This window comes from Oryctolagus cuniculus, chromosome 21 (assembly GCF_964237555.1).
Source record: "Oryctolagus cuniculus chromosome 21, mOryCun1.1, whole genome shotgun sequence".
Lineage (NCBI taxonomy): Eukaryota > Metazoa > Chordata > Mammalia > Lagomorpha > Leporidae > Oryctolagus > Oryctolagus cuniculus.
Window position 1 is genome coordinate 20,128,224 of NC_091452.1, and position 26,240 is coordinate 20,154,463.

General features: G+C 53.7%; 1 protein-coding gene across 3 annotated transcripts in view; it reads left to right on the forward strand.

Annotated features, from left to right (window-relative positions):
• SEZ6L (seizure related 6 homolog like) overlaps positions 1-26,240 on the forward strand; it is a 192,107-nt gene that overhangs the window by 139,679 nt on the left and 26,188 nt on the right. For all 3 annotated transcript variants that reach the window (XM_070066047.1, XM_070066048.1, XM_070066049.1), the window contains exons 10-11: positions 16,595-16,791; positions 24,047-24,241. In XM_070066047.1, coding sequence (XP_069922148.1) covers positions 16,595-16,791; positions 24,047-24,241 — 392 coding nt within the window. The remainder of the gene's footprint in view (positions 1-16,594; positions 16,792-24,046; positions 24,242-26,240) is intronic.

Sequence of the window (26,240 nt, forward strand, 5' to 3'; positions counted from 1 at the left end):
GATGGGACGTGCACCTGGGGCTTGCTGCCTGACCCAGAGAAAGCTCAGGGTGCTCTCCACATGTGGGAGACCCCAGGAAAGACCCTGAGTGTTCCCAGGGAGAGGAAGAGCCCTTGTGTGCAGTGGGAAGTCTTGAATCCATGTTCCCAGCCCTCGAGCTTGCTGGCTGTGGCTCTTGGATAAATTACTTCACTTGTCTGAGCCTAAGTTTCTTATCTTTATTTTTTTAAGATTTTTTATTTATTTATTTGACAGGTAGAGTTACAGACAGTGAAAGAGAGGGAGACAGAGAGAAAGGTTTTCCTTCTGTTGGTTCACTCCCCAGATGGCCGCTATGGCTAGCGCACTGCTCCGATCTGAAGCCAGGAGCCAGGTGCTTCCTCCTGGTCTCCCATGCGGCTGCAGGGCCCAAGCACTTGGGCCATCCTCCACTGCCCTCCCAGGCCACCGCAGAGAGCTGGACTGGAAGAGGAGCAACCGGGACTAGAACCAGGGCCCATATGGGATGCTGGCGCTGCAGGTGAAGGATTAGCCAAGTGAGCCATGGCGCCAGGCCCCAAAGTTTCTTATCTTTAAAATTAGGGTAGCAGGGAGACCCATCTCATAAAGTTCTTCAGACAAGGAAATGGCACCGTGTGCAAAAGCATGTGGCAAGGGCCTGATATGTTACACACAGTCACTTAATTGCCAGCAAGGATGGTGATGATTTTGTCTAATTTTTATTTATTTTCATTTATTTCAAAAGCAGAGAGATGAAGATCTCCCACTCACCAGCTCACTCCCCAAATGCTTACAGCAACTAGGTTTGGGCCAGGTCAAAGGCAGGAGCCAGAAATGCAATTTGGGTCTCCCGTATGGGTGGCAGGGACCCCAACTACTTGAGCCGTCACCATCGCACATTAGCAGGTGCACAAGAGTGGGAAGCTGGAATTGGGAGCAGAGCCTTGATCTGAGCCCAGGCCCTCTGATTTGAGATCCAGGCCCTCTGATTTGACAGTGATGGATCGCTAATGTAGCCACGGCCTCTGCACCAGCGAAGCTGTATTCCACACGCACACGCACACACCCACAGGTGGATGCCTCTGAGCTAGGGGGTTCGGATGTCACGATACAGAATGAAGAGGCTTCACCACAAGGCACTGCCGAGGTTATCACACCTGGTTAATTGTCTCCCTGCCCCCTGCAGTTTGCAGGGAGTCTCTGAGTGTGTGGGAAACCCAAGGCCCAGGTCCTCCCCTAACGTGAGCAGTTCTGTGCTCCTCGGCCATGCCACGCTGTCCACCATGGCCTCAGTGACTGGGAGGGCTGCCGTGGGAGGGGCCCTGCTCCCTGTCTGAGCTGGGACATCACTGTACTGGGGCAGATGAACCTCCAAGCTCATCCAGAGCAGTTAGCCCTGATTCTCTCTCTCTCTCTCTTTTTTTTTTTTTTTTTTTTTACAGGCAGAGTGGACAGTGAGAGAGAGAGACAGAGAGAAAGGTCTTCCTTTGCCGTTGGTTCACCCTCCAATGGCCGCTGCAGCCAGCGCGCTGCAGCCAGCGCACCGCGCTGATCCGATGGCAGGAGCCAGGTACTTCTCCTGGTCTCCCGTGGGGTGCAGGACCCAAGCACCTGGGCCATCCTCCACTGCACTCCCTGGCCACAGCAGAGAGCTGGCCTGGAAGAGGGGCAACCGGGACAGAATCCGGCACCCCGACCGGGACTAGAACACGGTGTGCCGGGGCCGCTAGGCGGAGGATTAGCCTGTTGAGCCGCGGTGCCGGCCTAGCCCTGACTCTTAGGGAGTCCCGGGTTCTTGTTGTTGGACTCCCAGACACGCGCTGGGCTCATTCCCTTACTACTCAGCAAATGTTCAGGATCGGGCATCGGGCCCGGCCATTAAGCTGCCACTTGGGATGGGCACGTCGCACACTGGAGCACCTGGCTCCACTCCTGCACCCCCCGGGAGGCAGCAGGTGCCCCCTGCCAGGCGCTGGGAGACCTAATTGAGTTCCTGGCTCTTGGCTTCAGACGGTTCAGTCCTGCTCCTGATGGCATTAGGGGAGTGAATCAGCAGATGGCAGAGTCTCTCGGTCTCTCTCTCTCCCTCTCTCTCTCTCTCTCTCTGTCTTTCAAGTCGATGAAAATTAATAAACATCTCAAAGACTCAGAATCACCTAAGAGATTCCCATGTTTATATTCCCTGCCTTAGAGATGAGGACAGGGACGCTCGTGGGCATTAAGCGTCTCCCCAGCTGGACAGAGGAGTGCCGGGGTTCGGACCCCATGCCCCCCTCACCTCTCAGCCCTGCTTCACGAAGTGGAACCAACTTTGTCCTGAGGGCAGCCAGCCCAGCCTCCCTGCAGAGTTCCGGGCCAGCGAGTGTGTGGTCAGACCTGTGGGCTTGACAGCATACCTTGACAGGCAGAGGGACGGTAGCAGGTGCCTTGACCCTGGTCCTGTGACGGCCATTGCCTTGGGAAGGCCCTGGGAGCCCTCACTGGTGCCTCCGAGGAGGAATTCAGGGCAAGCCCTCGGGGTTTCCCAGGGCTCCCGTCTGTCTTCCTGGAGCAGAGCACCCACACGGAGCCCAGGCTCCTGACAGCTGCGTGGGGGCTGCTCTGAGCCAGGCCTCCCGGGAGCGTCTTGGTGGCTCCACGAGCCACACCAAGGTTTTCCCAAGGCGATGCCTCCCACAGCACGCGTCCTGATGGGGATTCGGAGTGGCAGGCAGCAAGATCCCAGCAGCCTCCAGCTGCTTCGGGGTAAGCTTGTGACATCTTCCTCCCACGGCACACAGCCCGAGCCGAGCCCCCCGCTGCACACCCGCGTGTGATGTGCACAAGCACACAGCACATGCCACTAGATGGCAGCCCCCCAACACACACACATGGACTCCACCTGTTGTGCTGTGTCGAGGTCAGCTCCTGCACCCTGACTTGAAGCTCCCAGAATGTGGAAGGCCTGGGAATCCTGAAATGAAATCCACAGAGCAGGGAGCAATGTAGGCTCCTCCCCGTCAGACGTGCTTGTCAGAGACATAGGCTCTGTGATCATGCTTAGGTCTGGAAATCCCAGGCCTCACCAATCGATTTCTAAACCTTGGCATTCCTCAATCAATCCTTAACTACTATTGAATAATGATAAGGTGGACGTGGAACGCAGGGTCCAATCTTCTTAGTGGAGGGAAAACATGAGGTGGGTTGACATTGATCATTGTACATTCTTTTAATTGTTTAAAGATTGATTTATTTTACTTGAAAGGCAGAACGATGGATAGAAAGAGAAAGAGAGAGACAAAGAGATTTCCATCCACTGGTTCACTCCCCCAAATAATGCCAACATACAGCCGGGGCTCATCTGGGTCAAAGCCAGGAGCCAGAACCTCATCTGGGTCTCCCACGTGGTGCAGGAGCCCAAGCACTTGAGTCATCCTCCACTGCCTTCCCAGGCGCATTAGCAGGGAGCTGGATTGGAAGCGGAGCAGTGGGGAGTGGAACTGGTGCTCAGATGCCGGTACTGGTGTTGCAGGTGGCAGCTTAGCTCCCTGCACCACAGCACGGGCCCCTAATTCATTGTTTTTATGATCTGTGGATTCTGAGGTTTGCATTGGAAACCTGAGACCCAGAAGCTGAGGCCGCAACTTGTCCACAGTCCCAGATGAGAGAGGTCACAGAGGGGGCGAGGGGACGCCTCTCCCTGGGGTTTCCTGACAACACCCTGACACACACTGTTGCCCCTCACTCATTACAAACAGATGCTTTGAAGACAAAAGGTGCTCGTTTAGCGGACTCCCTGGCACGACTTACAGCATTTACAGTCCTCAACAGTATTATTCCCATTTCACAGGGGAGACCGCTGAGGCTCACAGAGAGGTGAAGCCTCTCTCTAGATCACCCAGCCGGAAACCAGCACACACAGGATTTGACCCTCACTGCCCACTGCCCCCTGAGATGGAGAGAAAGCCCCAGGGTTGCTAAGGACGGGTTCCCCATCAGCAAAGCAGCCGGGAGCTCTCGGGTTTTCCCTGGGCATGAAACGTCCTGCCACTCTGCCCTCTGCCCTCTGCCCTCTGCCCTCTGCCCTCTGAGATGGCTCAGAGCAGGGATGCGGGGGCAGCCTGTGGGGTGGCCCCAGAGGAAAGGCAGGTCCCGTGCACGAATCTCGCTCCCATTCTCCGTCTCTTTGGAGATAAAAGGGGGATTGGCTGAGGCAGGAAGAGCCGTGGAGGAAAAAGGAAAGAAAAAAAACACACACACACACACAAAGGCTTGATTTTCTGTGGCCTCCCTGGAGCTGACATCATTTATTGTCCTGGCTGCCGCTGTGTCAAATTAAATGGAAGCCAAATTAAGCACCAGGCCAGAGGGCCCCTCGGCAATTCTCCGGCCGGAGAAGGGCCCTGCACAGGCTGTGCAGCTTCGTGAAGGAGCACAGGGGCCTGGGGACCTGGGCCTTGGGGGCTCGACTTACTCATCTGTATAATGGGATTAAAAATGTTTTCTGTGACTTCCTCACTGTAGGGGTGAGGGGATCAGATGAGAGACAGATACAGGGACCTCTGGACAGATTTGTAAGGTCTCTGAAGTGATTTATAAAATTCTGCTGCACTCACGAGTTTAATGGAAATCTGTGGTTATTTAGTCACCGTCTCCACTGGCACATGGGGAGCCTGCTTTAGAGGGACAGAGTGCTTTTCTAGAAAAGTCGGTAAGTCCTCCGAGCCTCAGTTTCCTTGTCTGGAAAACGGGGATAAGTGCACCAGAATTCATCCACTTCGATGGTGTTTGTTTCACCTGTGCCACACCCTCTGCTGGGCACCAGGGACACAGAGCGGAAATCCTGTGTCCTTGGGGAGCTGAGCAGGCAGCCGGAGTCAGGTGGCTCCTCACTCAGGCCCCACCCCCAGCAGCAGGTGGTTACACGCCGGCTCTCCTGTATGGCCAGCGTGCCCCTTCACCTAGAGATGCCTCGGTTCACTTCTCTGTGAAATGGTGGGAGAAGAACAGGGTAATATCTCTGATGCAAAATGCTTAGGAGTTGAGATGTGTTTGGGACTTTAAATTTTTTTTGACATTCAGGAATTGTGTGTCTATGATGAGCTGTGTCAGGGATGGAACTAAAGTTTCTTTTTTTAAAAAGATTTATTTATTTATTTGAAAGAGTTACACAGAGAGAGGAGAGGCAGAGAGAGGAGAGAGAGAGAGAGAGAGGTCTTCCATCTGATGGTTCACTCCCCAGATGGCCGCAGCTGTGCCGATCCGAAACCAAGAGCCAGCAGCTTCTTCCTGGTCTCCCACATGGGTGCAGGGGCCCAAGCACTTGGGCCATCCTCCACTGCTTTCCCGGGCTATAACAGAGAGCTGGACAGGAAGTGGAGCAGCCAGGGCTTGAACCGGTGCCCATATGGGGTGCCAGCGCTTCAGGCCAGGGCGTTAACCCGCTGCACCACAGCACCGGCCCCGGGACAGAAGTTTTGTGTTTTCAGCACAAAACTTGGTTGTGTGTCACAGAGACCTCACACAGGAGGTTCGTTTCGCTATCTCCAGCGCACCTGCGCATCGACCCTCCTCCTCACTTGAGCCCAGCTGTGAGACTTGCTGCATCTTGTCCGTGCTCAGAAAGTCTCCGACTTTGGAGCTTCTTAGATTTCGGATTTTGTGGATTGGGGGAGGTGTACTCAGCCCACAGTTTTTACAGGAGTCATCAGAGAATTAGGTGAACGCCACCTGTGGACCGCTGAGACCAGCTCGTGCCACGGGGGAAGCCTCACACACCTTGGGTGGTTTGTTAAATCACAGCAAAAGCAGGGTGGAGTGGGGTGCCCAGGAGGTCCTCAGAGAATTGGGAGGGGCGGCGTTGTGGCGCTCTGTGTGGCTGCTGCTTGCGATGCCGGCATCCCACATCGGCATGCGGGTTCCGGTCCCAGCTGCTCTGCCTCACATGCAGATCTCTGCTAAGGCGCCTGGGAAGACAGCAGAAGATGGCCCAAGTACTTGGGCCCCTGCCACCGATGTGGGAGACCCGGATGGAGTTCCTGGCTCCTGGCTTCAGCCTGGCCCAGTTCTGTCTGTTGTGGGTATTTGGGGAGTGAACCAGCAGATGGAAGGTCTCTCTCTCTCTCTCCCTCTCCCTCTCCCTCTCCCTCTCCCAGTCTGTCTGCCACTGTGCCTTTCAAAGAAAGAAAAAGGAAGGAAGGGAGGGAGGGAGGGAAGGAGAGAGGGAGTTAGGGAAGTGTGATCCAGCAGGGACCCAGGAGATGGCTTTCCCCGTGCAGGGAGCAGCCGGGGCTAAGGCATGAAGGAGGCTGGGTGCAGACGGGCCTGGTATACCAGACATCTGAGACAGCAAGCGGGGGCCGGGACCAACTGTGGGCCTCCGGGCAGGGCAGCCTGCGAAGCCGGGCTTCATTCTGTGGGCCGATTTCTGCTGCTTCCACAGCCTGATTCCCTTAGCAGCTCCTTCCTCTCCCCCACCCCAGAATCCACATAGAAATTAGCTGACCTTTTCCACCAGGCTTAGTCTAAGCAGAATCATGTCCATGAAATCGTAAATGGGATGCAAAGCATATATTTATATATTTTTTAAATTCATATTGAAATAAATGCATAACCATTAGACATTTTTGTCTCTCTAAAATAATCCTGTGAATACCACTTGGGGAAACCTTGCACAGATTTCTAAGCAACGGCGGGAGGTTTGTTTAGAAAGGAATAAAGGAAAGTCAGGTGGTTTGCTCGTTTCTTGCTTCATCCTCGGTGGAATATTAACTCCAGCTCAAGAGTTACCAACCTCACCTGCCGCCTCTCTCCTTATCCAGGGTCCCCAGTGGTTGGGCCAAGCAGTGACACCTGCTGCAGAGGGGTAGGGAGGGGGGAAAGGGGGAGAGAAGGAGGAAGTGTCAGCCTGTTCCTTGCTTAGCCATGCACTGCCCTCTGCTGGCCAGGACGAGAATGGATGTGTGTGGGATTAATCACCTCTTCCGCTCCCTAGACCCGAGAGAAAGTAATAAGGATGGTCCCTTAGGCTGTTTCGGTCTTTTTTGAAGAGGTTATGCATCCACATGCTTCAAAATTCAAAGGTACAGAAAAATCGGCTGTAAAAATTGTCTTTCTCCCAGCACACAGCACCCCCGCTCCGCAGCTCCTCTCCCTAAAGAGACCCACTGCTGCTGCTCTCCTATGTAAATTTTCACGACTCTTGTTAAATATTTCAAAAGCCATAGCACACATTTCTCACCTGCCAAAACAAAGCCACCCAGGCTAAGTGACAAATGTAATGCTGATTTTATTGTGTGCTCAGTTACGCTTGATCAAGAAATAAACAAGCAAAATAAATGCGATGGTTTCCGAGCAATGGAAAATGTTTAGGAGACAAAATCTTTTATAAAAGCAATGAGTCCATGGACAGAAGAAATATTCCCTTGACAGGAGGGGGGAAAAGGCTGGAAATCACGGGTCTAATCAAATTCAACCTTAGTGATGATTTTGTAAGAATATGAAGCATGCCAGGATTGGGGGACAGTAAAGTGAGGTGACTTCATCCCGAAGATTTCATTTGTACATTTTATTTACACTTTCTGACATGGCACTGAACCAGGCACACCTCTATGTTGTAAATTTTTGTATTTAATTTTATCTGAGAGGTAGAGAGACAGAGGGACATCTCCCATCTGCTGGTCCACTCTCCCAAGTACCTACAACAACCAGGGCTTGGCCAGGCTAAAGATAGGAGCCTGGAACTCTATCCAAGATTCCCGCATGGGTGGCAAGGACCCAAGGATTGAGCCAACACCTGCTGCCTCCCAGGGTGTGCGTTAGCAGGAAGCTGAAATGGAAACAGAGGCAGGACGCAATCCCAGGCAGGTGACCTGTGCCTGCCCTTGGCCCCAGCCTGGGACACCAGGTAAAACAGTGGCTCTGATCTCACGCTTTAGCACCAACAGACCTAGGACTGAGTCCTCCAAGACACCAGGCAGTGGCTTCCCCCGGTGGGGCCTCAGTTTCCTTACCTGTGGAATGCAGGCTTGTCTGGGTGCATGTGGTGCTGATGCTGTTCAAACGCTAAATGGGAGTCCAATTTCCAGACTTCCAGTGGGATGACTGGGGTCACTGCCCTGAGACTGGGAGGAGCTGGAGAGGAAGCCAGAAGTGGGGGTGGGGATGGCAAGCCCTCAGACGGATGCGCAGGCACCAGAAGGGGCTGCAAGAGGTGTCCATAGCAAGGTGCAGAGGGTGAGGATGTGAGGACCCAGCTGGACAGGGCCGGGCACTTCCCTCAGAGAGGTTCCTCAGCCGTGCAGTGGCGTCAAATAGTGGCTGACTGGGTTCTGCTGACCTGCACAGCCAAGAAGAATGGGGGAGGGGGAGAGGGGAGCCATGGGAGCCCTGGAAGCAAAGGAAGAAGAATCATTTAGAGGAGACGCCAGGTGCTGAATCCCCGGGGAGGAAGTGCTGAAAGCAGCCCATGAGAGAGGTCCCTCTCCGGGGGCTGGAGCAGGGAAGAGGCCAGTCAGGGCCAGGGTCAGAGTCATGTTCACGCTGTGCAGGAGCTGAGGCTGAAACCCACTCTCCTGCCCTGGGCCAGCCCTGACTGGCCCAACACACACTTAGCATGGTGCCAAGAGCTGGGGATGCAGCCGTGAGAGAGACAGGTGCATCCCTGGGCCTCAGGACGCGCTTGGGTCTGGTGCAGATGTGTCCCCCGACTACTGAAGCTCTGGGTGCTGAGCTCCAGCGAGGATAAGGACACAAAGGACACATCTCTTTTTTTTTATTTTTTGACAGGCAGAGTGGACAGTGAGAGAGAGAGACAGAGAGGAAGTTCTTCCTTTTGCCGTTGGTTCACCCTCCAATGGCCGCCGTGGCCGGCACACCACGCTGATCCGAAGCCAGGAGCCAGGTGCTTCCTCCTGGTCTCCCATGGGGTGCAGGGCCCAAGCACTTGGGCCATCCTCCACTGCACTCCCTGGCCACAGCAGAGAGCTGGCCTGGAAGAGGGGCAACCGGGACAGAATCCGGCGCCCCAACCGGGGCTAGAACCCGGTGTGCCGGCGCCACTAGGCGGAGGATTAGCCTAGTGAGCCGCGGCGCCGGCCCTCAATCCATTTTCTACCAGCTGGGACCCAGACCACAGGCTGGGGGAGTGACAAAGAAAAAGTGTGGGTGTGGGTGTGGGTGTGGGTATGTGTGTGTACTCTGCTCTCTGACTTCTTAGAAAGTCACCAGGATTCGATCGTGAGAACTCCCCCATCATGCTCACTACCCATTAACTCACCTCTAAGCACCATGGCCAGATGAAGCTCCCGCCCTCATGTCTATTCCTTATTTATTTCATTTGAAAAGCAGAGAGACAAATCTTCCATCCACTGGTTCACTCTCCAAGTCCCCACAACAGCCAGACCTGGGCCAAGTGGAAGCCAGGAATCTGGAACTCAATCCAGGCTTCCCAGCTGGGTGGCAGAGCCACCTGCTGCCCCCCAGGGTGCAAGTAGGCAGGAAGCTGGAATTGGAAGTAGCATTGGGACTCCAACTCAGGCTCTTGGGTATGGGATCCTTAGCTATGTCTTCACGGCTGTGCCAAGTGTCTCCCAGTTTCCAATCTCTTAGTACCTCACAGTGGGAATTAAATCTCAACCCCTGAAACCTTGGGGGGCATGCAAACCATGGCCACCCCACAGCCAGAGTCCTTCCTAAATTCACAGGGCACAAAGGAGCCGAGCACATGAGTGACAGGTGCAGAGAGGGAAGGCTAAGGAAGCTCTCCAGGGCAGGAGGAGGAACACACAGGGAGCCCCAGAAGTCAGCAAGAGCATCCACTCTGGATTTCAGGAATTAAGTGGGCTGCAGTGCAGAATATCAGCTTGGGAGGAATCGTGAGAGGTGAGGTTTCAGCGACATGACAAGACAGTTACATAAAGTCTCGGAACTCTGAGTAAAAGCTTGTATTGTAGGGGTTGTCACTGTAGCACAGGAGGTTAAGCTGCCACCTGCGATGCCTGCATCCCGTATCAGAGCACCAGTTCGAACCCTGGCTGCTCTGCTTCTGACCCAGCTCCCTGTTCATGCACTCGGGAGGGCAGCAGAGGATGGCTCACAGACTTGGGTCTCCGCCAGCCACAAAGGAGACCCTCGTGGTGTTCCTGGCTCCTGTTTTCAGCCTGGCCCAGCCCTGGCTTTTGCACACATCTGGGGATTCAACCACCAGATTCTCTCTCTCTCTCTCAAATACATTTTTTATATTTGCATTTTACCCTTCAGCCATTTTCACCTGAACAATTTATTCACATGTTTTGTGCATTCCCAGTGTTGCACAACCGACTCCTCTATCTGGTTCCAAACTATGTTCATCACCCCCAAAACAAACCCCACGTCTATCAGACAGCTGCCTCACATCTCTCTCACACTCCTCTCTTCTGGCTGGAAAGCCCTGACATGGTGCAGGGCATTATCAAGTTTCTTTCTGCCTCCAAAGAATATTCTGGAATATTCTGGAATTTTTCTATGAATGAAATCCTCCAATAGGTGGCCTTCTGTGGCTGGCTTCTTCCACCTAGAATCATGTTTTGGTAGCGGGTGTCCCTGCTTCATTCCTTTGTATGACTGCATGGTGCTCCATTGAACGGACACACCGCTGTTTGCTTATCCATCCCTCTGCCAATTGATGGAGTTCTGTCTATGCTCACGAAGGATTATCTGGCTGCAAAGAGGAGGGGGGACTGGGGCTGGGCAAGAATGGAGCTAGGAGGGCAGTGAGGTGTTGGCCAATGGACCAAGTGGAAGACAAGAGGGCTCTGAGCAAAGCTGGCAAAGCTAACCAAGGAGAAGCGGTGGCCTGTACAGGGAGACGTGGCAGCAGCGCTCACGTGGAAGCTCACGTACAGGTGCACGTGGAAGGCTTCTGATCCGGCAGCTGAGAGGGGCTGGTGCAGACAGAGGTTGGCCTTAGGAAGCTCTGTTAACCTGCAGAATTCTCCTTCAGGGGATCCTGCTGCACCCAACCCTAATGCCATCAAGCCCACCTGCCTGTCAACACTTCTCCGTGGAGTCAAGGCGCCACCGTGCTGTCTCGGCGCCTCCTTGGGCTGCATCTGGCTGACTTCTTGATGCAGACATCAGCCTACTCAACAGCCAACCTCCCCACAGCAAATTCTCCACATTTTCGTCCCATTGCTTAGAACGGCCCAGTGCCAGGGACCCCTGTGTACTCAGTGCAATCAATTAGCCAGGTGAGCTAGCGAGATGCAGGCTCATTTCTAAATCGTGGTGGACACAGGGCGTCCTTTGGGGCCAGCATCTGTGCATCTAATTAGAGCCAGTCTGTCAGAAAGACAGATTTGGATGCTACAGAGAATAACTTCATTCTTTCTCCAACTGCCCCTTCGTACACGTTTTCCATTATTTGGCATCTCGGGCTGACAGTTGCATTTTTATAGGACTTCCGGCCATAATAAGTGAGGATCCGTCTAATAATCGTATACCTCTAAGCATGATTCATTTTGCAACTTCACCCCTCCCTCAGCAGAGGTCCTTGGAGTGGGAATTCTGCAGTGAGGAGAGATCTGGAACCTCTTTACTCTCTCGGGAGAGGGAGAGGGGAGCTTAGCTTGTGGCACTGTTATGTTATGGACGATACAAAAGGATTGTATTTTCCTCTTATGTGGTACTGGGTGAAGGCCAAGCTTCCTGCAACTGGATGCCCCTGAATTTCAGCTTCGCTGTGGTCCCAGCCCACCTGGGACCCTTGTAAGATCTATAGCTGGCTGCCAACTGCAAAGTGCACTAGATCCAGGGCATGCAAGTCTTATTCCCACTCCCATCAGTGATTGGCAGCTCCCTCCCAATATCCCCTTTCTCTCTTTTCTCTGCCTCCAGGCAAGCGGGTAGTCTGATTTTCTCACTACTCTCGTCTTGGTGAACATGAAATTCAGTCACTGTTACCGTACCCCAAAAGAAAGACACCTGCCAAGTCCCTAAGAGTCCTCTTGAAGTCTCCTCTCAGGCATGAATTTAAAGTGATGCATCTTTGTCCCTTCCCGGTACCCTGGTACCTCCCTCACAGTAACAGCCCCTGCTCAAGGCACTCTTTCCTGCCAGCCTCTTCAATGAACCAGTGGCATTTTTGACTTCTCTTACATAAGCCGGAGATGGAAGACAGGCTCCAACCGGAAGTGCTACAATGGAAGGTGGCATATGATGGCCCTGGCATAGGCCACTGTGTACTCCCTGTGATTGCCACCTCTGCAGTGGAAGGCTTTTCCTGGAGCCACAAGGGCAGGCCAGAGGTGCTGGGGATTCAGAACATCTGGAAGCAGCCCTCAGCCGAGGAGAGATAGGAGTTGGAGGAGAAATCCTCAGCTCTCTCTCCCCCAAAAGTGTTCTGCACCATCTCGGAGTTCCTACAAGATGGAGCTCAGTATAGACAGTGGCACCTGCTCATCCATGCACCGTGCAGTGGCTCCTCCCCTTACTCCTGTCTCACTTCCCCACCAACCCTGGGATACTGACCTGGGGTATCCTCCCAGACGAGCCAGCGTCCAACAGATACTCACACAGTTGCTCAGGCTCTGCTTCTAGAAAGCCCGATCTCAGTCAGCAGCCAAGTGTCTCCCTTTAGAAAGTAGCAGTGCTCAGCATCTATTGTCATGTTCTTAGCAAAGGAGACCTGTGCTAAAATTCCAGAATAGGAGAAGTTGCTACAGTTTCTTACGCAGTCTACAATGTGCATTTACATAAGTCAGAGTTTCTCAAACTTAGCGCGCTCTTTGGGCTAGATCATTGTTGGCTGGGGGGAGGGGGTGGTTCTCTTGTGCACAACCCTGGCCACTAATTCCCTAGTGCTACCCATCTTTGGGACAAACAGGTCTGCAGACATTGCCAGATGTCTCCTGAGTGGCAAAATCACCGCTGATTGAGAACCACTGGCATAAGTTCATGTGATGTCATTTGGCATCACCAGCAATCTAAAGAGAAATGAGGATGATGATGGTGATGGTGTTGACAGTGGTAATAGTGATGGGGATGATGATGAGGGTGATTTTAATGTTGGTGATGGTGATGGTGGTGATGGTAATGGTGATGGCAGTGATGTTCATGGTGTTGGTGATGGTGATGGCAATGGTGATGATGATAGTGGTGATGGTGATGATGGTGGTGGTGGTGACGGTGATGGTGGTAATAGTGATGATGACAGTAATGTTTATGATGGTGATGGTGATGGTATGGTTATGATGGCGGTGATGTTTATGGTGATGGTGGTGATGGTGGTGGTAGTGATGGTGATGGTGGTGATGGTAATGGTGGTGATGGTGATGATGGTGATGTTCATGGTGTTGGTGATGGTGGTGATGGTGGTGGTGGTAAGGTAGTGATGGTGGTGGTGATGGTAATGTTGGTGGTGATGGTGTTAATGGTGATTGTGGTGATGATGGTGGTGGTAATGGTAGTGATGCTGATGGTGATGGTGATGTTGGTGGTGATGGTGTTAATGGTGATTGTGGTGGTGATGGTGGTGGTGGTGGCAATGGTGACAAAGGCAGTGATGATGATAATTCCCTTAAGGAACCTGAGGCAGAACAATATAACACCCAAGCAACTCAAACTTGCTCAGGTGCTAGCAGTGAGCCCAGGAATTCTGCATCCCTTACCTCGTTCCCAAAGTCCATGCCGCAGATGAGAAATACTGAGCTGGATCCATAGACAAGGAACTTGAGGAGAAGCTGCATGCTCGCCATGAAAGCGGCAAAGCCGAGAGTGAAACTGGGGCTTCCTGGCTCCCAGGCCAGCGAGCGTGCTGCTCCCTCCTCCCTTAGAGAGAACAGAGAGCTGTGGCAGCGTTTTCAGATGAAAGGGGCTTGAACCCTTGAAGCGGCTGCAACTGCATTCTGATCATTGGCAAGAATGACAGAGCAAAGCCAAGCGGCCGCTGTCTGGAACACTTTGTAGCCAGCAGATCGCTGAGAAGGCAGCCTAAGGAATAAGTCTCCACCATCGCCCATGTCCCACACGAGGCTAACCCAGCACTTTCCGCAGTGATTGATGCTTTCATGGTACTTAAAGCTAAAGAGGTTCTTTCCTACCATAGGTCAGGAGCTGACATCAGCCCCACTAATTCTGCTGTCAAAGAGACTCTCCAGCAGGCTCTTTGGCACCAAAGCATTTATTGAATACCTACTGTGTACAAAGGAAGGGGGGAAATCTGGAGTTTTGTTATAGTATGTGTTTAAGGACTTCAGAATGGTTGGAAACCAGAAGGAAAGAGGGACCAGGACCTTGTCTTGTGCAAACCCAGACAGCGGCTTCTCTGAGGAGAGGCTGTTTGGGCGGTGGTGCAGGGGAAACTGATGGGGCATTGGGGGGAGGAAGTTAAAGTCCCCCTGTGCCACTCCTTGGGGCAGCTTCACATGAGGGCGAGGTCTTGGATATATAGAGAATAGTCGCCACCCTGCCGAAGCATGGTGATGGCAGGGCCCCCTGTGCTCAGTCGCTTGGCACAGACCCCGTGAAACACCAGCATGGGCAGCGAGCCCCGCTCCTCCCTGTGCCTCCCCACCTCTCCCCACTCCCAGCTGGCCCAGACAGGCAGCAAACGCCACTGCTGGGTGTTGGATGAGGCTGTCCTAGGTAAGGGCTGCGGTCAGTCTGCAGCAGTTCCAGGAACATGCGTCAGAGCCGTTTCCTAGGGCATCTCTCAAGTGGCAGTGGAGTGCTCGGCCATGCTGCTCCCTTTTAAAACCATCCAGAGGGGGCGGGCACTGTGGTGCATCAGGTGAAGCCCCCGCCTGCAGTGCTGGCATCCCATAGGGGCGCCAAGTCAAGTCCCAGCTGCTTCACTTCTGATCCAGCTCCCTGCTAATGGCCTGGGAAAGCAGTGGAGGATGATTCAAGTGCTTGGGCCCCTGCCACCCATGTAGGAGAACCAGAGGGACTTCCAGGTTCCTGGCTTCAGCCTGGTTCAGCCCTGGCCATTGTGGCCATTTGGGGAGTGAACCAATGGATGGAAGATCTCTCTCTCCTTCTCCCTCTCCCTTTCTCTGTAAATCTACCTGTCAAGAAAATAAATAAATCTCTATAAAGAAAAAAAAACCTCCAGTGTGTCCACATCCCCGGCGAGATTATGCCCAAACACCTAAGCCTGGTCCTTTAAGTCCTTCATGGTCTGCACCACAGATGCAGTGACCACCGCAGGAGCCACGACCTTGGTCCCTTCGTCCGTCTGCCTCATGTTTTGGCTTCTCCTCCAATCCTGTTTACCTCCTTGAAATCCCCCACGCTTTCTTGAGGCTTCAGAGTAGCCATCACCTCCTCCAGGGAGTCCTCCATGGTGTCCTCTGTCTGAATTGGATGCCCTCACTTTGATCAACCCCTGACCTATGCGTCTAAGTCTATCACGACCACCCTGGGACTCCTCTGGGCCCAGCACAGTGCCTGGAACATAGGAGGTACTCAGAAAGTGTTAGAGAGAGGGAGACCAGAGGAGGTGATGTAAGAGAGAGAGGGAGGAGATGGAAGGGGATAGAGGATGATGGTGCTGATGATGAGAGTCGAATCGTCTGACAGTCTTTGAATCAGAGATTGATTTTATCCAGAGCCCCTAGGATGGTACAAGCTTCTGCAGCCTATGGACGTGTGTAGGGGGTTGGTTGTTCCCTGCCCGCAGTGGTCAAGGCAGAGTTCTGCACGTGAGTCTTTGAAATGTGTCAGTCTTGCATGGTCTGAGTAGTGACAGCAGGTTTGGGCAAAGCTCGTGAGCCAGGCACCCCCCATCCGCCCCCTACCCCACCCCTTAAACATCCTGGACAGCCTGGTTCTTGAGGGATTTGCTGCCTGCTGAGTGGAAAGACCCATCACCTACAGGGAGTTACAACCTGCAAGCCACCAGCGCGTTCTGCATCAAAGCAGAATGACAAACTCATGTCACATCCGACAGGTAGCCCAGCTCTGGTTATCACCCAGGGAATGGGTGTTGAGGACAGGGACACTGGGGAATGCTTCTTTTTTAAAAAAAAATTCATTTATTTATTTGAAAGTTAGAGTTACACAGAGAGAGAAGGAGAGGCAGAGAGAGAGAGAGGTCTTCCATCCACTGGTTCACTCCCCAATTGGCCACAATGGTCAGAGCTGGGCCGATCCGAAGCCAGGAGCCAGGAGCTTCTTCCAGGTCTCCCATGTGAGTGCAGGGGCCCAAGGACTCAGGCCATCTTCTACTGTTTTCCCAGGCCATAGCAGAGAGTTGGATCGGAAGTGGAGCAGCCGGGTCTCAAACCGGTGCCCATATGGGGTGCCGGCACTGCAGGTGGAGGCTTTACCTGCTATGCCACGTGCCAGCTCCACGGGGGATGCTTCTTACCCTGCAAGCATCTGACTGCAGTGAGGGCCGTTTCGTGAATGAGTCGTCCAACACCCAAGCATTTACCAAAATCTGTGTGCTGGGTCGGCAGGAAGGAGCAGCGTGAAGGCCTCCGGAGCCCCCACCTCCTGAGCTGGGCACGACTCCCCAGGGATCCTGAGAAAGTGTGTGTCCCATGAAAGACAGAACCAGAGGCTTACTCAGGGCCCTTACTTGGCTCTGCGTGACGTTCTCCTCTTTTCTCCACCCTCCTCCCCGCCCCCCAAGCCTGAACCTGAGTAACAGCGACATCTTGACCATCTATGACGGTGGCGAGGCCATGCCCCACATCTTGGGCCAGTACCTTGGGAACAGCGGCCCACAAAAGCTGTACTCGTCCACACCAGACCTGACCATCCAGTTCCACTCGGACCCTGCCGGCCTCATCTTTGGAAAGGGTCAGGGGTTTATCATGAACTACATAGGTAAGTGTCTCTTCCAGTCCACTTTTTTTTTTATTTTTTGGCGGGGGCGGGCGGGGAGTTCGATGTGGCTTAAGATGATGTCTTAGTCCATTTTCTGTTGCTACAACAAACTCCCTGACGCTGGGCAATGTATGAAAGAGCATGGTTGCAGTACCTGCTGAGCCCTGGCGAGGGCCTGGTGACTGCAGCCCAGCACCGGTGCCCGGCATCCTGGGGGAGCCAGCGCAAGACAGAGAAAGCCCTCATGGAGAGACGTGAGTCGGGGACTCAGGGTTCGTCTCGTTCTTTCTGTTTAACAGCCCACTCTCACAGGTGCTAACCAGGCTCCCAGAACTAATGAATCCCCTCCAAGGGCAATGCCCCCAGTAACTGAATTACCTCCTGCCAGACCCCGCTTCTTAAAACCCACCACCTCCTGGCATCGCCACACCAAGGACCAAGCTTTTGGCCCTTGAAGCCCCAGGGAACTCCATGTCCAAACCACAGCCAATGGCTCCTCTATGTGTGTGTGGAGGTCTGGTGCCGTGTGAGTTTTTTCATGTGAAATTTTTAAGATCCTGGGCTTGCTAGTCTCCAGAATCACGGTTGGAGTCTTAGTGCTGTCATCGGGGCCTGCGTGACCTTGGGCAGGCCAAGGAACCTCTCGGAGCCTCGTTTTTGTCAACTACAGAACGAGAGTAGTGTCCGGGCTGCCCGCATCCCTTAATGGAGCGTCGGGGCTCTAGTCCTGCCCACACTTCCCTCCCAGCTCCCTGCTGATGCACACTCTGGGAGGCAACAGAGGATGGTGCAAGTACTTGGATCCCTGCCACCCACGTGCGAGACCAGGATAAGTACCTGGCTTCTGCCATCGGATCAGTGCGGTGCGCCGGCCACGGCGGCCATTGGAGGGTGAACCAATGGCAAAGGAAGACCTTCCTCTCTCTCTCTCTCTCTCTCTCACTGTCCACTCTGCCTGTCAAAAAAAAAAAAAAAAAAAACTGTGTATAGTGAGTGCTACTGCACAAGTCTGCCATCAGGATTAGTAGATAATGCGACGTAGCTTTAAGATTCAGCTTTAAGATTTGCTTTGGGGTCAGCTGAGATGTTATATGGGCAATGGACTCTCCTCCCACCTCTCAGACTTTCCCCTATAGATTCAAGAAGTGTTTTCCTGGGACCAAAGTAGCTGCCAAACCATTCCTGTCCTGTTCATCTTGAAGCAAGAAGAAGCCAAAAGGAAAGATGCCCACTGTTAGGGTCAAGCCAGCGTCACCTTTGCCCACCCAATAGCCTCTCTCCATGCTTCCATTGGCTCGCACCCTTCCCTCCCCGCCCCCCGCCCCGCCTCCCCTCCACTCATCACTGGCTCCACCATGCTGGAAGAGCCCAGCCTCCACCATGGACGCTTCTTCTCCACCTACACTCACTCCCTGTGGGCCCACATCCAGGCCTGGACAGACGATGCTCTGTCCATCGACCCCTGATTTGTCCTGCCGACCTCAACCGTGAATGCCAGAGGCATCCGTCCAGCTTTCTGCTGGCCACTCTCCCGCATGCTGCACGGGCAGCTCAGATGTAGCACGGCCAAGCAGAACAACGCCCTGACCCTGCCCCATCCCACTGCCCAGCCGTGACACCTGCTGTGTCCCCGTCTCAGCAAGCAGGACCACCACGCTCCTGGTTTCTCAGCCGCCTCCTCCTTCTTCACCCTCATGACCAAGGAATCCTTCCAACCACATGCCCACTGAAGTCTCCCATCCAAGCACTTCTCTCCACCTTTGCATGGCCACCATCCTGGTTCAGACTGCTATGACGGCCAGCGGCAGACGAGGACATGGGGAAGTCCCACTGATCCCAACCCCAGAAGGGACCTGAACATCTGACCCGACTTGATCATGTCACGGCACAAAAAACTCCCTCCGCCCAACGCTCGTCTCTACTCACAGCACAGATCAGGGGCAGAGCTGAGGGTCACGTCTTGGATTCCCTACTCCCAGCTCTGATAGACTGTTCACCCCCAGTGCCCTTGGCCACAACAGAGAGCCTGGGAGACACAAGGGGGATAATTAAGACCTAATATCTAGGGCCGGTGCAGTGGCTCAATAAGCTAATCCTCTGCCTTATGGCGCCGGAACCCGGGTTCTAGTCACGGTCAGGGCGCCGGATTCTGTCCTGATTGCCCCTCTTCCAGGCCAGCTCTCTGCTGTGGCCCGAGAGTGCAGTGGAGGATGGCCCAAGTGCTTGGGCCCTGCACCTGCATGGGAAACCAGGAGAAGCACCTGGCTCCTGCCTTCAGATCAGCGTGGTGTGCCGGCCGCAGTGCACCAGCTTTGATGGCCATTGGAGGGTGAACCAATGGCAAAAGGAAGACCTTTCTCTCTCTCTCTCTCTCTCTCTCTCACTGTCCACTCTGCCTGTCAAAAAAAAAAAAAAAAGACCTAATATCTGTTGATGTCCAGAATAGGTGGGTGGTTGAGCACTGAGGTGTCCAATGAGCAGGATTCAGCCTGCAGTGAGGGGAAAAGGTTTGAGCTTCCTATAAACCAGGTTGGCTTCTTGATTTCCAGCACAGAGTGGGGAACAGAGGGATTCACCTTGCAAGCCCTGCCCACCACCACCACCCTCTCCATCCCCATTGCCCCCTTGCTGGAGCACGACTCTGGCTCTTTCTTCCCCTCGGCTTGGTGAATCGCCCGTTTCCATCTCACAGAGCCTGTGCTTGCGTCTAAAACCAAGCCGTCCCCCTCCCCTCGGCCGCCTCACGCAGCCTCACGCAGGTCTGACCGAGGCCGTGGCTCTTCTATTTCTGGCCACTGAGCATTGTCCAGCCCTGCCCGCTGTGCGTCCGCCTTGCAAAGCGGCTTGCACAACAAGTATTGATCTTCTTGTTGATGTTTCTCGGGGGCCTTTTTACCCTTGATTGTGCTGCTAAATATTTTCAGATTGTTATTGCCGCTGCTTTCCTTGAGGTCCCTGCTCTTGGGCGGGCAGAGCCGCGGGTGCCGGGGTCTGGGCTAGGTGCCCTCCGGAGTCAGCCATCTTGGCAGAGTTTCTGGTGCGTTGACTTGCTCTGTCTTGTGAGATTTTCTTCCTCCCAGCCGAAAGATGAGGTCATAGTTCTGCTCATTTGTCTCCTCCGGTGCCCAAGACAGTCTTTGAAAACTGCATTGAGCACGATGGGAAAAATCTGACTCTCCAAGGCTGCATAGACAGTCCGGCCAGTGTTCTGTCTGCTAACATCTTGAAGAGGAGTACTTGCCAACTGAACTTGAAACTTGGAATTGGGTGACAATGTACAGTTGACAAGCCCCTATGTTTACTGTTTTATTTCCTCTTCCAATGTTCCATTTCCCAGAAGGTTCCATTCACAATAGTCTCTTGATGAGTTCACCAGGAGGCAGGAATGAGTAGAACGCTCCCTCTGTGGGCTACCGAGCATAGGAGGGACAATCCCATGTCAGGACCTGCCCTGAGCAGTGTGACAAGGTGGCAGGGGGCTGCAGGGAAGGCTTCTTAGGGACACACATCCCAGCAAAGCTGGGAGAGAGAGAGAGAGAGAGAGAGAGAGAGAGAGAAGGAGGGGGGAGAGAGAGAAAGGAGAGAGAGAGAAGGAGAGAGAGGAGAGGGAGAGAGAGAGAGAAGGAGGGGGGGAGAGAGAAGGAGAGAAAGGAGAGGGAGAGAGAGAGAGATGGAAAGGGAGAGAGGGAGAAGGAGAGGGAGAGAGAAGGAGAGACAGAGAGAGGGAGAGGGGGGAGAGAGAGAAGGAGAGAGAGCAGAGGGAGAGAGAGAGAAAGAAAGGGAGAGAGGGGGAGAGAGAGAGAGAGAGAAGGAGAGGGAGAGAGAAGAAGGAGGAGGAGGGGAGGAAGAAAGGGAAGGAGAAGAAGAGGGGCAGGCACCATGACTCACTAGGCTAATCCTCGGCCTGCAGCACCGGCACCCAGGTTCTAGTCCCGGTTGGGATGCCGGATTCTGTCCTGGTTGCTCCTCTTCCAGTCCAGCTCTTTGCTGTGGCCCAGGAAGGCAGTGGAGGATGGCCCAAGTGCTTAGGCCCTGCACCCATATGGGAGACCAGGAGGAGGCACCTGGCTCCTGGATTCGGATCAGCACAGTGCGCTGGCCGCAACGCGCTGGCCATGGCAGCCACTTGGGGGGTGAACCAATGGAAAAAAAAAAAGACCTTTCTCTCTGTCTGTCTGTCTCTCTCTCTCTCTCTCTCACTGTCTAACTCTGCCTGTCAAAAAATTTAAAAAAAAAAAAAAGAGGAGAAGAGAGAAGTTGGATCGTGGTGTTGATCTTGACTGGGAGACTACAACAATGATTTCAGATTCTTGTGCCTGGCATAGAAGAGGTGCTCACAGTCTTAGCCCAACAAATACACGACTCCCCCCCCCGACCCCAGCTTAGTGTTCACCCAGCATTGTCATACCCCGCGTGCTGTTAGCGTTTACATTGCCCCTTGGGAATGACAGGGTCGCGATTTTTCATTATCGGAGAGACACAGACAGACAGAGAGAGCTCCCATCTGCCGGTTTATTCCCCTGCAGTGCCCACAACAGCCAGCACAGCACCAGACCAAGGCTGAATCCAGGAACCAAAAACTCAGCCCCGGCCTCCCAAAAGAATGACAGACACCCGACAACTTGAGCCATCACTATTGCCTCCCAGGGTCTGCAGTAGCAGGAAACTGGACTCAGGAGCCGTGTTTGGGATTTTAAGCCCTAGTGCTCTGATGTGAGATGCAAGCCTCCTAACCAGTGTCTCAGCTGCTGAGCTAAACACCTGCCAGGGGACTCACAATTCTTGACCCCATTCCGTAGGTGAGGACGATGAGGCTTAGAACAGTTAATTGACATGAAAGAGTCACACAGCTTCTTAAAGAAAGGAGACAATGAATTAGTCAATTAATTAAAGAAGGAGGGTCATCAGGTCATCTTCTGACTCCTGGGCCAGTTGCCTCATTCTTAACAAAGCCACAGAGGCCCCAGAAGAAGAGACAATTCCAGAACCTCCACTTAGGATGCTTGGCAAAAATGCCAATTCCTGAGTGAGGGTCTGCGCAGCGGAGGCTGGGAACTGACAGACAGGGAGTTGAGAGGCTCAGCCAAGGCCACCCAGTTAGTACACAGCGAAGCCAGGGTGTAGTCCCAGGCTCTGCTACCCAGCCAGCAGCCGAGTGAATTACAAATACTGTGACTGTCGCAGGGGACACAGGAAGTCCTCCTGGGGCATGGAGCCCCACGGTCTCACCCTGCAGCGCGCTCTCGGTCTCAAAGCCCTTGGCACAGGCAGACCGCATGTCTCGTATGTGCCCCCGTTTCTTCCCTTTCATCCCCAGTGTGAGCATTAGTAGCTGTGTCCTGAAGCCGGGGCTTGGCTGCTTTTTCAAAGGTCTAAAAATAGAGGCTCTCATCCCCCCACGAAGCTATTCTGGAAGCCGGTTCCCTGCCCCCTTCTTCTCGTAGACACCCAAGAGAGCTCCCTTCCCCAAATAAAACCGCGATGAAATCCCAGGAAAAGCCATCGCCGGCTTCTCAGAACGGCTCTCCTGCAGACAGTGGAGGGGCTTTGCACGAGAGCTGCAAATTAATTACTCGACATAATTAGCTCTCTTCCCCACGTCTGCGCAGTGGGCACTCGGGGAGCAAGGATCCTAGGCATGGGCTCTGCCTTGCTGTCTTAGTCACGAGGGTTTGTTGGAGGAAGACTCTGCAATGGTACACTGTGGCTGGCAGGTTCTGGAGTAAAATCAATAGTCACTGACGATATGTGACTTGATTTGGACACTATACCAAGAGCTATTTCTAAAAATTCATTTCTGGGATAGATGTTATGGTGGCACACAGAGGGAAGCCACTGTTTGAAATGCCTGCTTCTTCTATCCAAGTGCCGGTTCAAGTCCCGACTACTCTGCTTCCAATCCAGCTTCCTGCTAATGCATCCTGCTCAAATGCTTGAGTCCCTGCCACCCAGGTGGGAGGCCTGAGTGGAATTCTGGGCTCCTGGCTTAAGCCTGGCCCAACTCTGCCCATTGCTGGTATCTGGGGAGTGAACCAGCAGATGGAAGTTCTATCTATCTGTCTGTCTTGCTTTGTCTTTCAAGGCAAATAAATTAAAAGTATTTATTGATTGATTTATTTGAGAGACAGGAGCAGAGGGGCCCTCCCATCCAGTGCTTCACCCCCTATGGCTATGCTTGCGATAGCCAGGACTGGGCCATACCAAAGCCGAGAGCCAGGAACACAACCCAGGTCTCCCACACAGGTATCAGGGACCCAATTACTTGTGCCATCAGTGCTGCTTCCCAAGGTCTGAGTTAGCAAGAAGCTGGAGTCAGGAGTCAGAGCCAGGCACTCCGATGTAGGAGGCAGGCGTCTTAGCCAGTGGCTTGGCCACCAAGCCACATAGCCCACCATTTCATTGTGATAGCTAAGTATGTCATGCATGTTACAAGCACAACATTGGTAGTTCATCAAACCCAAGGATTTAGCGGTGTTCTGAGGCAAAGGCTGGGCATCCTGGTTTCCTGCTACTGTTGCAATAGACTGCACCCCAGGTTAGCCACGCCCTTGGGTGGCCTCACGGTTCCTGCAAGTCATCAATTCTGGAGAGCGTTAGCTGGAAGCTCCACCCTGTGTTCGCTCTTGAGAGGTTGCAGTCACAATGTCACAATGTCACAATGTCAGCCAGTGCTTGCCTGGGGCTGCACCCATCTGCTTCCAGACGCCCCCACGTGTGGCTGGCTGGTCCCTGAACAGAGGCTTCAGTTTCTCTCCAGCAGGACAGCTGCCTCCAGGGAGCGAGGAAAAAGTGTCAATGTCTTTAGGCCCACGCGTGACGGCGTTTGCACCTGCGTCTTCAGGGTGGGTGGGGACCAGCGGTGAGTGTGAGCTCCGGGAGGTGGGAGTCGTTGAGTCACTGGGGAAGATGTTGGAAGCTGCCTGCTGCGGTGAGACAGGTTCTTCCAGAACAATGAGGTCTGAGTCTTGGAGAAAGGACACAGCCGGCTTCCCGCCCAGCAGGTGGCAGAGTTGGGGTTCTCTCTGATTCTAAGCCCTACGTTGGTTTTATTCACCAGAGCATTTGGTCTTCATGGCCCAGAAGGGGTAGTAGCAGAATCCCATGACAGAAGCGTTCTTGCCATGTAAGGGATTGTGGAAGGATTGTTAGGTATTCCCGGAGGGGTCTTCCTTCTCCGAGCCTTTCCCACATTTCCAAGGAGCGACCCAAGCCAGAGGCCACCTTCTCCTCTAAGTGTGACGCTTTTTTCTTAAAGAGGTGTCCAGAAATGACTCATGCTCAGACCTGCCTGAGATCCAGAACGGCTGGAAGACCACATCCCACACGGAGCTGGTGCGGGGAGCCAGGATCACCTACCAGTGCGACCCCGGCTACGACATCGTGGGCAGCGACACCCTCGCCTGCCAGTGGGACCTCAGCTGGAGCAGCGACCCCCCGTTCTGCGAGAAGAGTAAGAAGAGTCTCGTTTTCTCCCCTGGGAACCGAGTGGTGGCTCCCTCCCAGGGGGTTGCTCTGCTTAGAGGCAGGCAAGACCTGTGCTGTAGAATCTGCCTCCCTCCTCCCCCACCAACGCTCACCAAGGTTATGCCGCCTGCCTCGGTGGGGTCTTGGGAGCCGGGTGTGAGACAGCCAGGAGTGGTGTGCACTGCGCTGCTTGGGTATAGCAGACAGCTTCTGAAAAGTCATGGAAAGTCGCATTATAAACACAGGCAGGCATTCGGCACAGCAGCTAAGACTCCACTTGGGACATTCTCATCCCATAGGAGGGGGCCAGGATTTCAGTCCAGGCTCTGCTCCCTGGTCCAGCATTCCTGGGAGACAGCAGGCAATGACCCAAGGAGTTGCGTCCCTGCACCCACATGAGCGACTTGAAATGAGACCCTGGGCCGGCGCCACAGCTCACTAGGCTAGTCCTCCGCCTGCAGCACTGGCACCCAGATTCTAGTCCCAGTTGGGGCACTGGATTCTGTCCCGGTTGCTCCTCTTCCAGTCCAGCTCTCTGCTGTGGCCCGGGAGTGCAGTGGAGGATGGCCCAAGTGCTTGGGCCCTGCACCTGCATGGGAGACCAGGAGAAGCACCTGGCTCCTGCCTTCGGATCAGCGCAGCCGCAGCACCTGGCTGCAGTGGCCACTGAGGGGTGAACCAACGGCAAAGGAAGACCTTTCTCTCTCTCTCTCACTGTCCTCTCTGCCTGTCAGAAAAAAAAAAATGAGACCCTGGCCCTTGGGTTTGGCCCGATCCCACCTGATCCCACCCCATTTATTTGGCGGAATGAACCAGCAAATGGCCTATCTCTGTCTGGCTGCCTTTCAAATGAATCTAAAAATAATTTAAAAAAATCATTCTGTGCACTTCCCTTTTTGAAGCTCCCTTACCTGTAGCTGATGTGCAAACAGCATTCAGGTTTGGGTCTTTGTGATCCTGTAACAGCCATGTTAAACAAGCTCAGGCTGGTTCTTGGGGCCCCAGTTATAAACCCTTCCCGTATGTAAGCTGACCTCATCAGCTGTAAGCACCCCAGACTCAGAATTGCTTCTGCCGCCCCGCCCCCACCCCAGGCATGCAGACCAGACACACAGCGACAGTGCTGCTGGTGGCCACGCTGGTGTCTCCCCAGCAGGGACGGGAGATAATTTGGAAGTGGCCCCATCTCCCAGCCTTCCGCAGTCTGCATCCTAAATCATGAGCTAGTCTTCGTGCTCTGGCTGAGGCTCTGGGACAGACGGGCAGAGCTGTTCGCTAAGACTTGAATCATCAATTGCATAGTAAGAAACAGGAAGCGCACACAGAGAAAGACGCTGTCAGGGCCGAGGCGTGAAAGTCACTGGCACAACCCTTTCAACATCCAAGAAAACCGATTCCAACTGTGGGGGACTCGGAAGAACCCGCCACAGAGCCACAGCACTGGCTACACGAGCTGTGCACGGGACCCTGCAGCTGTACAAGGGGACAGGGGACGGCAACGTGCATGGGAAATGGTCTTGAAAGATATGTTTGGCTCCTGCCTTGGGGCACAGTGGGTTAAGCCACTGCCTGCAAAGCCAGCTTCCCCTATGAGTTCTGGTTCAAGTCCCGGCTGCTCCACTTCCCATCCAGCTCCCTGCCAATGCTTCTGGGAAGGAAGTGGAAGGTGGCCCAAGCTTGGGCCCCTGCCGCCCACAGGGGAGACCTAGATGGAGTTACCAGCTCTTGGCTTCAACCTGATCTGGACTTGGCCATTTGAGGAGTGAACCTGCAAATAGAAACTAACTCCTCTCCTCTCTCTCTCTCTTTCTTCTTTCAAATAAATATTTTTTTAAAAAATTAGGTGAATTTATGTTGGTGCAAAAAAAAATAAGAAGCCATGCACGGAGAGATCTTCAAAATGTTCGTGGAGATGTGTATTGTGAAAAAATTGTGCATGAATTTCAAGATTTCTTGCATCAACATAAAGCACATCTTTTAATCCC